Here is a 14189-nt window from a genome sequence, read left to right as displayed (position 1 = left end):
CATTTACTTTGAATGTCGAAATGTTTTTGAGGCAGCCTTGTTACAATTTGAGTGCGTTTATAGGATTTTGTGTTGTTATACGGATTGGAATACTATAGTGTCAGGTTTATAAATAGAGTGGGAAACCCCAACCAAAAATAGATGTTACTTTCAGTTTCAGCATGACGTGTCGCCTTAAACGTTATGTAACTGTGTCGGAGTACCTATTCCCAGCTGGCATTTATATTTTCGTTTGATAGTAGTCTCTGTTCTTAAATATTGGGCTTGACTCCAAACAGTGTGCCAAACAAGAATCGGTTTACAATACCCGCACATAGAAGCTCAAGGGCACTTCTGACTATATGTTAGACATGGCTTCCTTTCCCGGAATAACCGCATTTGAGGTTTTCGTTTGCTCCCAGGTTTTACTTTTTGTAAATAAGACCCCTTACAAGATTTTACTTTTTCCTAACGACATCAACATCCCAATTCAATTGGAATATAGCTTTACTCCCATTCTGCCAACCATTCATTCTGCCTACAGACATTACAAAAGTGTGGGCAGAAGGAGAAAAATCAGGCCACCCCTAATTTAGAAATGGCATTGCCCATGAGAATAACATATGTAAGTCTAATTTTGGAAAGAAGCTTCCTTAACGTCTTACATGTTTTTTTTGTTTTTTTTTTGTTTGTTTTGTTTGTTTTTGTTAATATGGACTTAAACGGCATATTCGTAACTCAGTGTTTTCGCCGCTGTTGCGGAAGTGTATGCCATGATGTGAATATGTAAGTACTATTATCTGTGCACGCCATAAATGTACCTGAACACTTTTACCAGTGGTCAAAATTACAAAATTCCATGCCGTTGGGTACACAGTTTGTGAATTCATGTTTAAATTTGGCCTTTTCGGGGTTTTTTGAGAAATAATGTTTTCGCCCGCCCGGTCTCTTGCTGGCTCAAATGGAGATGAGAAATACTGGTAAAAATAAGGATGGCTTGAGCCTAAACATTTGATGAGTGATGACATATTGCAAAGTTAACATCAGCAGGCACGTGTCAGTCCAAACACATTCCTCGGAAAATGTGTCCTCATGTACTTGTCTCCACCTCGGAAATGACCGTTGTGAAATGTTTTCACTCTCGGTCTTCACCTGTTCGTGCAAGCCTTTGGGTGCAATGTGGTTGAGGACGCTACCATCGAGGGCGACTGTATGGCCCAAATCTGCACATAGGGCCTGTACATTGTGGTTCCGTAGTGTTACTGGGTTCAAATATGGCGGTTTTAATAGCTGCGTGAGGACTAGGTGTACGTTCCACAAAGCAATCGTAGCTACGACAGTCGTAAGTCGTAAGTATTGACGTTTCGATCATCTCGGCGCTACGATAGATTTCTGGAAGACCCAATATATGGTCCTGTAGCAATGACTGTAACATTTGTATAGTGTATTTAGTACCTCCTATCGTTTATGGGCTATGATCTTTCACAACACCTAAACATTTCAACTTTTGACTGAACATTACCTGCCCTGAAAACATACCGAGGATCTGCCTTTGTTAACTGTATTCTAAGCAGTTAGGGGCGTTGGGTTAGATAAGTGGGTAAAGCGCTGGCTCGCTACACTGAGGATCCAAGTTTGATTCCCCATATGGGTACAGTGTGTGAAGCTCACTTCTGGTGTTCATCGCTAAAATTCACCTCACTCACTCACTCTAAGCAGTTCAAATTCTACTTTTCTTCAGCTGCCAACATGGCCCTTGACAGCAATATCTCACCTAAAACACTTCAGAGTATGCCTGAAGTAGATGCTGCCAAAGCCAGCTTACCTGAGAAGAATCACCAGGATGTTACATTAAAGAAAGTGCAAGATGACGCAGTCATTGTGTATGCAGCTGTGGACAGAAAAAAAGCCTTGGAAGTTGCTAACTATATGAAGAACTTGAAAATGATGACGGGAGAAGGCCCACGAATAAGTTTATACGATGTTCCCAAATTTGGAGGATCAAGTATCGATGTGCCTGAAAAGTTGTTAGCGAATTGTAGAGTTATTTTCATTTTATTAACCCCAAACTTCAAACTTGATGCAATCTGCAATTATGTACTTCGCGAAACGCTAGGAGATACCAGGTTAGAAAGAGACTCTTCCGATCCGAAGAAATATTGTGTTCGACCACTCCATACTCAGCCAAAAGGCAGCAGAGATTATAAGACACCGTGCGGTCTTAAGTCAATTTGTGCGTTTGACGTCTACGATTTACACAATGGGCATAATGGGCAAAGGCTTCTTGACTTTTTAAATTATAACAGAGGACTCCAAATAACTGGATACTGCCATGACCAACGGGAAGATCAGAACAAATTCTGCAAAGAAAACAAAAGCGACGCGAACCTTGCGGAAACAAGCCTTGTGAATGACTATGCAACTATTGGGCCTTCAAGTTCGAGTCCCCATACTCGCACCATGACAAATGTTTTCAACCAAGCTCAGTCAACGCCAGGTCCTCATGAGGACACAGGAAGGCAAATGGCGTTGAGAGAGCAAACGTCAGATGATCATGACGTCTCTGATGGGTCGTACAGTATGGAAGCTCGCCTTGGAAGTGAGTCTTTAAAGGAGGGGGAGAACAGATGCATCACTGAATATTCAGAATCTCCTGTTCAAAATAATCAATACGCTGTTCCATTTTCCAATGACACAAACACAGAATCCAGTCATTGTCTTAATCTTGTTTATAGTACGGGAAGTCTGTTTATGGACGGGAAACAATCAGGCTTTGAGAGTAGCACTTGTCCAACAATCGCTGGAAAACTGAAAACTCCTGTCGATACTGGGGATCTGATAAATGCAGCTGTCCATGACCCTGATCAAACACACGTGAAGAGAGGAGGTTCCTCATGTGATGTACCAGATCACAGCGAAAAAAATACTGACAAACGTGACAATCATCCAAACACGGGAGCTGACATAGTCTCAAGAGAGCTTTTGGTTTGTTCAACTTCTAGAGAACCCGGAGGACACGTGATTGATGCTTCTAATGCGCCAACACCAGATGAGGAGAAAACGGAACAGTCATTGTCCGTGGTCTCGGGAGACAACAATCCAGAAGACTCTTTCGTCAGGACAAATACTACTGGCATGGCGAAGGAGGTTCAGCAGAGTACCTTCAGTGAAACACACGATCCAAAGATTCAAAGATGCTCGCATCTTGGATCTGCATCACCGTTCCGAAAGGCAGACTCCGCTCATAACACTGGAACAAACAACCTGTTGTCACCTTTGGTCGACGTCTCCGATATTACCAATGGAATAGATTGGAAGTTAGGGCTTGAGGAGACATCTACAGCGCTCCAAGGAGACTCATACAGAGAACATATTATTGACCAACAGGGTGACACCATAACAGAGCCAGCGATGAAGACAAGTGGACCGGGTCATCTGTCAGCTCCACTGTGTTCACCCCCTTCTCGTGAAGATAGATCTTTGTTCGGTGAGTTGCCTTTAGTGGTCGAGGTACGTCCCTTAGACCGACTGAAATCTATGATCGTGGGTTCGAATCCCATTTTGCTCTGATTATATATGGAAGTGCCCGTGGATTACATCTAAGCCTTGCATGAACCCTGTATTACGTCCTGTTTAACCTTATACACAATATGATATCCAAAATACTGTTTTCCAAGCTCATTAGCGCACAATAGTTTGGGTGAGTTAAAATTTAAAGTCATACACATACTTTACTCACTCAAACTCTTATGAGTTAAAGAGTTTGGTTAAAACGCCAAAATGGAGTTATTCTGGAATGCTATTTCTTTTCCGCGAAGATAAGCCCCAAATCCCAGCCTATACATCATAAGTAAACTGGCGTTCAAAAGAAACTGTACACGTGGTTTGGGGGTTATTTTGCCAGTGCCTGAAGTTCCTCGCCCACTGTAGATATCAATAAACTTTCCACCTTTTAAGCCTTTTCAAGTCTTTGTGTACCCTTGAGTGTATCGTTGGATCACCAAGAAGGCCTTTCATGTTTGGATGCCTGAAGATCCCCGGTTAGAATAGGTCTCCAGTAACCCATGTTTGTCGTAAGGGGCGACTCACGGGATCAGGTGGTCAGACTCGCTGACTAGTCATCGTATTCCAGTTACGTAGATCGATGATCATGCTGTTGATCACTGGATTGTCTGGTCCAGACTCGGTTATTTACAGACCGCTGACATGTAGCTGGAATATTGATGAGTACGTCTGGAACACCAACACCTGACATTGCTACAAATTGCGAATCTTTTCCATTAAGTGCATAGTCGTATAATATGTTTGCCTTAAACGTTGCTGATACGACGCTGGAGTTTAACTTTACGTGATGTCCTAAGATTGATTGGTTGCAGAGCCTCAAAGTACAAAAGATGACCCTCCCAAGACACCAGTTCAAGAAACAGAGAGTGACAAACATACATCCGGACTTCCACGTGAGTCGTACTATAAGATCTGTATGTTGTTTTATGACGCACCCCGTTTTATTCCAGCAGTCGATAAGCTAGCATAGACCAGACAAGTCTGTGATTTCCTACTGTGGCAAGTGTGTTTCAAAGTGAAATTTAAAGGCATATTTTACGTAGAACATACACACAGTCAACTTCGAAGTTTGTTTAGTTTCACTGTGTAACACTTTCTTTTTCCAAACGATTGTTTAAGCCATGCCACACAAAGTTAAATTCACAAACAAACAAACAGGTTTTCATATACACATTTCGATTATCTATTTACAGTTTAGATCATGGGTGAGGTGAGGTGAGGTGAGGTGAGGTGAGGTGAGGTGAGACGAAATGGGGTCTAACGTCGTTCTTATGACGACATGCATACGTGCGTACGACTGTCATTACTATCCCAGATTTAAGCTGGATTTATAGTGCGAGCTCACTCAGATACCAAACCGCATTATGTATGAATACCCTCAAGGACGTTATACTGACTCCAAGCCGACCAGTCATTGTACTCATTAATGCCGAACAGGCAGGGACCAACAAGTGCCATATATTAACTTCTTTTGGTATGATTGGGGCAGGGGTCGAACCCGCTACCTTCCGCTCTCCAGGCACTCTACTACACTGGGGAATCGGTCTTTCATAACACTGGCGGTAACAATATTATTTTCAATTTTAAGCTGGATTTATAGTGCGAGCTCACTCAGATACCAAACCGCATTATGCATGAATACCCTCAAGGACGTTATACTGACTCCAAGCCGACCAGTCATTGTACTCATTAATGCCGAACAGGCAGGGACCAACAAGTGCCATATATTAACTTCTTTTGGTATGATTGGGGCAGGGATCGAACCCGCTACCTTCCGCTCTCCAGGCACTCTACTACACTGGGGAATCGGTCTTTCAGAACACTGGCGGTAACAATATTATTTTCAATTTTAAAAAAATAGACTTTACTTATACTGTTTACAATCCACAATACGAAGTTATCCATTTACTTAAGCTAGTAAGAGCAGTAATTGTTAGTCTCCAAGGGCCAAAAGGCTGCAAATAGCAACTAACAGGCGGTAACAAAGAGCTGCTAGTAGTAGGTAATATTTCCTGGAACGGGTGATTTATGTAGCATTAATAAAATCTGATAATTAAAGGACAAGTGAAACGGAGAACGAGTTAATATATGTTTGCGTTTGGCGCCTTTATGTTGTCTTCAGAGCACGTTTGCCCACCCTTTGTGAAAAATGAACTCGCCTTACGAATTTTTGCACGTGAAAAGAACGTCATGTATTTTCGCGAATGGTGCGTTGTCACGATACATTCAACATGCAAGGTTAATCTGTCAAGTGAATTGATAAATGCACTATCTAGGTTCAAAGATGTGGCGTGATACTAGTGTTATATGCGTTTCATGGTGAAATTTACGGATAGTCCAAAGAGATTTTGTCAAACTCTAGTCTTAATGATACCTTTCGATTACCCTGCTCTGAGTTCGCGGACAGAACGATAAATCAATCGAAGAAACTCACGCCAGAACAACCAGATTTCAGACAGAGGTGCGATGGTGTGGTCCACGTTATTGGTTAAGGATCCAGACCTGTGCAGGTAAATCTTGGATGAACGCTCTGAAATTGATTTATATTTAACTATGGTAGGTTCTAACAACGAAGATATGTCCCCATAGGACAGACACGCCCTCAGACAGTTACACAACTCTTCAGGGTTGTTTCTTGACTGTAAGACACCATCGGCGAGCCAGCATCGGTGATCGCGGCTCACGGTATGGCTTAAGATTAGGATACGTTTTCTGAGGGCCAAGTCTGATGGAGCTCAAGGGAAAACCACAAATCAATCCATCACTTCATTTCAAGGGATGTCTTGAGTGTTCTAGCTCTGCTGTAACCTTTTGTATTTAATTCTCTGCTGTGACTTAGCAAATGAGCGAAGGGAGACTTGGACACAACTTCTGTTGTCAACGTGATATGTTGATATGGTTGACATGACATGTATATTTACTATAAATAATGTTTATAAGAAACTCAGTGGGACAACTAATTTTAGTGTGGTCACAACCATTTTTCACTAAACTCATTAAAGCACGAGGACAGGACATAGACATTACCAGGTTTGATGAGTTTAATTGGCCCTTTAGAAGTTTGTGAGTAACAATACTATTTGGAATACAACTTCTTTGGTTATTGAGAATTAATGGTTTATAAAATGATGTTTGATTGATGACTGATTCAAATCATAACAATAATTATGCAGCATTTCGGTATGATTTTTTTTTTCAAGCTGTCAAACAAGAATGACAATGGTATAAGAATTTGAACTGAATTAAAGCATTGTAATGTAATATACTGTCATACAGCATCTTGCTCTTATCACAACTTGAATACTTTATGACCCGTGAAGGTCCCGGGGTAGAATAGGCCTGCGGCAACCCATGCTTGCCATAAAAGGTGACTGTGCTTGTTGTAAGAGGCGATTAACGGGATTGGGTGGTCAGGCTCGCTGACTTGGTTGACACATGTCATCGGTTCCCAATTGTGCAGATTGATGCTCATGCTGTTGGTCACTGGATTGTCGGGTCCAGACTCAATTATTCACAGACTGCCGCCATATAGCTGGAATATTGCTGAGTGCGGCGGAAAACTAAAATCACTCTCACTGAATACTTTATTTTGGGTAGAATTGGTCTTTAGTATCCCATATTTTTCGTACCTGTGAAGATTAGAATTAGAATTCAGTAACCCATACTTGTCATAAGAGCAGGTGGTCGGACTCGCTGACTTGGTTGACATCATATCCCAAGTACATAGATTGGTGCTCATGCTGTTGCACACTGGACTGTCTGCTACTGATTCAGTTATCTACAGATCACTGTGATAAAGCTGGAATGTATCGGAGTGTGGCATTAAACAACAAACTAAACTTACTTTGAGATATATTGGCGGTGGGGTAGCTGTGTGGTTAAGGTGTTCGCTTGTCATGCCGAAGACCCGGGTTCGTTTCCCCACATGGGTACAATGCATGAAGCTCATACCTGGTGCCCCCCCTTCCATGATTGCTGGAATATTGGTAAAAGGGGAGTAAAGGCCAGCTCACCCTGTGATATGTAATTAATAATGTGGCTTTAATGTTTAGATGCTGATGACGTCCCAGTATCACCCAATCTAATACTGCCAGCTGCACAATTAAGTGGAACCCCAAGCTCAGCGACATATGTCTTCATCAATGACTGCTCTCACATTGAACTTAGCGGAGATGTTCATCTTGTCAAGTAAGCTATGACTACCTCATGCCTCTAGCGTAGGGAGACTGTAAAAACGTCATCATTCATTCAATAAAAGAAGATAGTACCTGACAAACAGAAATATGAACACAGTAATTTCTGTAAAAACCTCAGAGTTGGTATGGTGTTGTGATTATGATCAGCGTTTCATTGAGGAAGTTGTTTATTAGTTCTCAAGCTAGACTGAAATTCATTGGTTCACTTTTGAGCCAAACAGTCTATGGGCTTAATGTCTGGTTAGATTTGATCTTCAGCAACCCATGCTTGTAAGAGCAGACTTTGGGATTGTATGGTCAGGCCATTTCATTGATCAATGCTTATGCTGTTGGCCTCTGAATTGTCTCGTTCAGAATGTACGGCTGGTATGAGTCATTTAGCAACTACAAACATAACTATCTGATGTTGCTAACAGTGAGCACAACTTAAAACAAGTCTGTAAGTAGAAGCGACAAAGCCCTTTCCACTTTGATAAGAATTTTACTAAAACCAAATTTAACTATATTATGGGTATGTATTTGTGTCAGCAGAATTACATCCGTAAGATGTTGTTTGTTAAGAATAAAGTGTGGCAAGTGGCTTTTCAACATATTTTTCAAACCCTGTGAAGGCATTTGCTTGTCAAGCTGAAGACGTGGGTTCAATTCCCTGCATGGGTACAATGTGTGAAGCCCATTTTTCATGTCCCCATTTCTTTCACTTTTTTTTTTTAAATGATAGTGTCAATTCAAAGACTGAAGGAGGTAACACGGGCAGAAAAAATCAGCAGCCAAAAGCAAAGAAAAAACATGGCAGTTTGGCCCTGATGCCTAGGAATCGTGAAACAAGTTCAGGTAATACTTCTAGTTCCACATCAAGGGCCTCTGCCATCCGTGAGAAGAGCAGTACTGACATGTTACCTAAAACTCAAGCAGCTGGAGTTAGTGAGGTGACCCCAAAATCAGAACTGGGGAGATATAAACAGGATGCTCAAGAAGGCGCAAGATGCCCGGAAGATTTAAGTGAAGATCCTAGTGGTCTGCAAGCTGTAGAATCAAGAAAGGAAGACAAGATTTCAGGTATCAGTTGTAATTTTACAACATTTTTTTAACATCTATGTGGCAGTGTTTCATCATAGATCCTTATGCTGTTATTAGTATTGAAATGATTAACACGAAAAATTATCATCGATTTCTCATGCCAGGGTAGGAAACTCCTAAAAATTTCAGCCAGACCTTTGGGGCTGGTTAGATGTAAAACTTGGCAGCCCAGTGACCAAAACTTACCTGCCCATTAAAAATACTTACGTATTTTGTATAATTAACTTATAAATTGTAACATATTAAAAAAAAATACTCCCAGTGCAAGAAATGAATTTATTACCTACGAGGGCCATCATATCAGCGTTTCATACAATGCCCTAGTGCAAAATATCACTTTATCATGGTGATGTGACATCATGAAAAATGCCATGACGCCATGGTTCTTTTGATGTTACTTATGTACATGCGGTGACGGTGGTTAGCCAGCCTATGTGTGAAAGTGGATTTGGGTTTATTTTCCTCTATTTATCGACTTCGGTAATAAACAGAATATTATATTCGTGCCATTAACACAGTAAGTTTACAACACTTGTGCCTAAATATCGGTATATCCCTCACTCTCTTGGGAAATACCAACATTTAGGCACTTGTGTTGTAAACATAATATGACATGGACACTCATACAATATCCTCTTACCTGTTGTTTAAATTTTTGCTGAAAGTTACTTTTCTGATATTTGTTGATGACTGATTTTGTTAATAATAGATCTCGGATATATATTTTGATAGCCAGCCCTACTTAACAAGTTAACTTTCCTGTTGTACCTGTACAAATTTTTTTGTCTGTTTCTCAAAAGAGGCAAAGAGCCCCATTTGTGTATGACTTGGATTGACCAAACAGAGATACATCCCTTTGGCATTCCTTGAAAACAAAGGGTTGATTCAAATCCCATAACATGTTATATTTCTTGTTTAACTTTCTATGTAAGGTACAGGTTCTAGTATTTTTCTTGGGTTGAGTCCCACTCAGGATTCGAACCTGCACTTCAGAGTCAGATTCATAATCGCCAGTTCAGTCAGTGGTTGAGGAGTTAGATGACTTTCTTTGTTCTTGGAATGGAATATGCAATAGATTGAGTAGTTATTGCTTCAGTTGCCTTTCAGGACATTCATAGAATTATGTTATAGTGGAAGCCTTCCAAACTGGCATTTGTTGGGACCAGGAAAAAATGCTTAGAAAACAAAAGGTCTTTGTTCTGCCAAGATACAGAATCGCATGATACAGGAGTAGAGGGCATGTATATTGTTGTAATTTAATGAGTTTCAGCCGGAACAAAATTTTAGTGCCAGTATTGAGAGCATGCTGGATTGGAGGGCTGCAGGTTTAGAGGGCTTCCTTCCACTGTAGTTTACTTGCATGTTGAAAATGATTGAAAGTGTAGCAGCCTTGCCCAAAATAATGCACATCTGGAATATAACTTTAAGACTTGTTTATTACTGTTACAGATTCATGTTTAACACTGAATGGCAGTGGAGCTGATTTTGCAGACAAGTCAAACTCATCCAAGGTGAGAACATTTCTGATTGTTTTCAAGATGAAGACTTAGAAGAGGGAGATAACTGTTGAATGATTCAGTGAATATTTGGATCTGATCTATTTGCTGAAATATTGCAAAAGCAACATAAAACTTAATTTATCCAGTGAAGGAATCTATGTTGACTGATTATTCAATAACTGTTTTTAGTTTATTGTAAAGAATTGGGAAATAATACTATTGAGTTGAACATGTGAACTAAAATGGACGCTTTGGTTTCCAACGGCTGTGTTTCCTGTTATGTATATTTTTCCATATGTGTCCTGGTATCTATAGTTAATGTGTCATTGAAACCTATAATGTGGAAAGACTAGATAACAGTCTTGGTTACTCAGACTCGTGAAGGTCCCGGGGTAGAATAGACCTTCAGCCACCCATGCTTACCATAAAAGGAGACTATGCTTGTCGTAAGAGGCGACTAACGGGATCGGGTGGTCAGGCTCGCTGACTTGGTTGACACATGCCATCGGTTCCCAATTGTGCAGATCGATGCTCATGTTGTTGGTCACTGGATTGTCTGGTCCAGACTCAATTATTCACAGACCGCCGCCATATAGCTGGAATATTGCTGAGTGTGGCGTAAAACTAAACTCACTCACTTGGTTACTCAGATCAGTCACAAAATTGCCTGGTCCAGATTAGATTACAGACTATTGTCACTTGCCAAGAAATAGTTACATTGAACCTATGTGCATGTGTTACTATACAAATGCTACTTTCTTGACAGCTATTTTAAACCCCACAATACAACTACTCTGCCTCTGAAGGCAAGAACCTATTGAATAATAATGATTTCTTATACCATTGCCAAGCAAGAGTGCATAGTTTAAGATTCTGTTACAAAATATTTCATGGCATTTTTATCACCCCGGCATGAGGGATATAGTCGACGCCTTGTTTGTCCATCCATTTGTCCATAATCATTTTGTTTTCGGAGAATAACTCCAAAATTGTTTAATAGTTGTAGACCAAAATTGGTAGATATAATAAACTAGACCTTAGGTTGTGCCTTTTCCTATTTGCAGATTGTTTGGCATTTTTGTGTTTTGTTGTCCATGGAAACCTTTTCGTCTTTGTCTAATGGGAGCGCCGGGTTTCGTTTCCAGAGCAAAACTCAAAAACTGTTCAATATTTTTCTGCAAAACTTGGTAGATATATCAGTCAGAGCCTATAGTGGTGCCTTTTGCTATTTACAGATTTTTGGCATTTTTGCGTTTTTTTGTTTTTCCATGGACACGTTTTGGACTTAGTGGGATGGGCTTTGTTTCTGGAGCATAACTCAAAATACATTCAATATTCTTCTGCAAAACGCCTTAGATATATCAGTCACAACCAAAAGTGGTGCCTTTTGCTATTTACAGGTTTTTGTAATTTAGTACTTTCTCTGTTTCCATGGAAACATTAAGTAGCACAACAAGAAAACGTAACATCTTTCAGCAAATCTTGGCAAATATGTATGGCAGACCCAAAGTGGTGCCTTTTGCTATTTTCAGATTTTTATCATTTATCATTTTCCCAATTTCCATGGAAACAATTTGAAGTTAGTCTTAAAATGGAGGGCTGGGCTTTGTTTTTGTAGCCAAACTCGAAAACCTCTTAATATCTTTCATAAAAACTTGGCAGATATTTGAGCAGACCCCAAAGTGGTGCTTTTTGCTATTTGCAGATTTTTGTCAGTTTTAATTTTCTGTGTTTCCATGAAAACAATTCAGCCTTTGGTCTCAAAATGGAGGGATGGGCTTCATTTCTGGAGCACAACTCGAAAACTTCCTAATATCTTTCAGCAAAACGTCGCAGATCTATGAGGCAGACCTCAAAGTGTAGCCTTTTGCTATTTGTAGATTTTTGTCATTTTTTAGGGTGTCCATGGAAATGGTTTGTACTTGGTCTCAAAAGGGAGGGGGGACCTTTGTTTCTGGAGCACAACTTATTAGCTTCATAATGTCTTACAGCAAAACTTGGCAGATATGTGAGGCAGATCCCAGATTTTTTTTGTGGTTAGTCTTTTTTTGGGTGTGCATTGAAATGATTTGAACTTTGTCTCAAAAGGGAGGGATGGGCTTTGTTTCTGGAGCACAACTCAAAAACCGTTGGCTATCTTTCAATAGATCCAGGCAGATATATGAGACAGACCTTGAAGTGGTGCCTTTTGCTGTTTTGCTGATATATGGCACTTACATTTTTCATGATTTTTATGGAAATGATTCAAACTTAGTCTAAAGAAACATCAAGTAACTCAGATGATTTGTCCTTTGAAATATGTGGGGGCCGGGGGGATATGTCATCTTCTGATGATTCTTGTTAACAAATATAGGTTACTGTATTTCAGTCTGAAATTATTATGTTCTGTTTAATTGAAATGTACTCCCCACCTTCAAAAATACTGATCCAACATATAGGTGACTTACCTTACAACACTACAAAATAACAGTATTTATATTTTCAACAGAAGTCCTCTCTACTACTGTCCAGCATCCATTTTCCCTTGCATGGCTAATAGTCTTCACTACTTCATTTGGAGTTAGATTCTGTTGACAAGAATCACATCTTCATATTGACGGCCTCTGTGGTGTAGTGGATGGTGCGTCGTCATACCGAAACAAATTCTTAACTGTAACAAAATATAATGCTTGTTTTTCCCTGCCTGGCACTCGGCTATGAGTACAGCAAGGTAGAACTATAAGTGTAGGAGAAACAAGCCTCCAAGGTTTTGCTAGACAATGTAAAACCGGATGGGGAGGGATTTCCCAACCCGGCCCAGTGGCCGTGCAGTAGAGCGTCTGCCTATGGATGAGAGATTTGTTGTTCGAATCCTGAGTTATAAAATCTTTGTATTGTGACTTAAATCTTGAACGATATTTTTCAATTGATTTCAGCACTCATGTATCATTTGAATATTGATGTTCATATAAAGTTAGGAAAAGTAGAACCTGGCCTGCTTTGTACATCAGCCACACATAGGCATGCACATCGTCATAAGAGTGAAATATTCTCAAGATTTTAATCCCTATTTCGCCTTTCCACATCTTCATATTGGACCAACACATGAAGATCCTGGGGTAGAATAGGCCTTGCTTCACCATAAGAGGTGACTGCTTGTGGTAAGAGGTGGTTAACGGGATAGGGTGATCAGGCTCGCTGACTTGGTTTAGATCGATCCTTGTGGTGTTGATCACTGGGTTGTCTGGTCCAGACATGATTATTTACAGATCGCTGCCATTTTGCTGGAATATTGCTGAGTGTGGTGTAAAAGTCAACTCACTGACTGACTCATAATGGACCATTTTCTTTTTTCAGGATGAGAGGAAGAAATCTAAAAGAAAAATGATATGTTTCCCGTTTCTCAGGAGGAGGAACAAGAAGAAATAGTGCCAACACTACCTACCTTCACTGATTCACTTCAAATTCAGATTCTACTGAGAAGGACCCCCTTTTTTTTACGGGACCATTTATTTTTTCAGGATGAGAGCAAGAAATCAAAAAGAAAAATGTTTCTCTTCCATTTCCCCAGACAGAACAAGAAAAAATAGTGCTAAAGTTAGTCACTAGTGTGCACTAGTTAATCAGATGTCAGTGAATGCTTCTAAAGTGGTGAGTGGGTTAGCCTAGTGGGTAAAGTGTTGGCTCTTCATATTGAATTCCAAGGTTCAATTTCACAAATGGGTAAAATGTGAGCAGTTCATTTCTCAAGTCACCAGGTGTGATATTGCTGGACTATTGCTAAAGGTGCCCCAAACCCATACTCAAATGGACGTCATATTTTCACATGTTTTCTTTGTTGTTTGACATGGTTCTTGGTAATGTTCCAGCTACATGAACACTGCAGCGGTCT

The 14189-nt window shown here is 40.3% G+C and overlaps 1 protein-coding gene across 1 annotated transcript; it reads left to right on the top strand.

The window, feature by feature from the left end:
• The first annotated feature begins 1728 nt into the window (after nucleotides 1-1728).
• On the top strand, nucleotides 1729-13781 carry LOC137297226 (uncharacterized). Its single transcript, XM_067829239.1, has 6 exons — nucleotides 1729-3466; nucleotides 4356-4436; nucleotides 7596-7731; nucleotides 8461-8798; nucleotides 10269-10330; nucleotides 13655-13781. Exons 1-6 carry the CDS (start codon nucleotides 1729-1731, stop codon nucleotides 13724-13726), a joined length of 2427 nt encoding a protein of 808 aa, XP_067685340.1. The 3' UTR covers nucleotides 13727-13781.
• Nucleotides 13782-14189: the final 408 nt, after the last annotated feature.

This window comes from Haliotis asinina, chromosome 9 (assembly GCF_037392515.1).
Source record: "Haliotis asinina isolate JCU_RB_2024 chromosome 9, JCU_Hal_asi_v2, whole genome shotgun sequence".
Classification (NCBI taxonomy): domain Eukaryota; kingdom Metazoa; phylum Mollusca; class Gastropoda; order Lepetellida; family Haliotidae; genus Haliotis; species Haliotis asinina.
Note: the sequence above shows the minus strand (reverse complement) of the source record. Positions and strands in the feature narration are given on the sequence as shown.

Coding starts and splice junctions, on each gene's coding strand:
- LOC137297226 (XM_067829239.1), top strand. CDS start 1,729: ATGGCCCTTGACAGCAATATCTCACCTAAAACACTTCAGAGTATGCCT. Junction 3,467..4,355: donor TGAAGATAGATCTTTGTTCG/GTGAGTTGCCTT, acceptor GATTGGTTGCAG/AGCCTCAAAGTACAAAAGAT. Junction 4,437..7,595: donor ACATACATCCGGACTTCCAC/GTGAGTCGTACT, acceptor TTTAATGTTTAG/ATGCTGATGACGTCCCAGTA.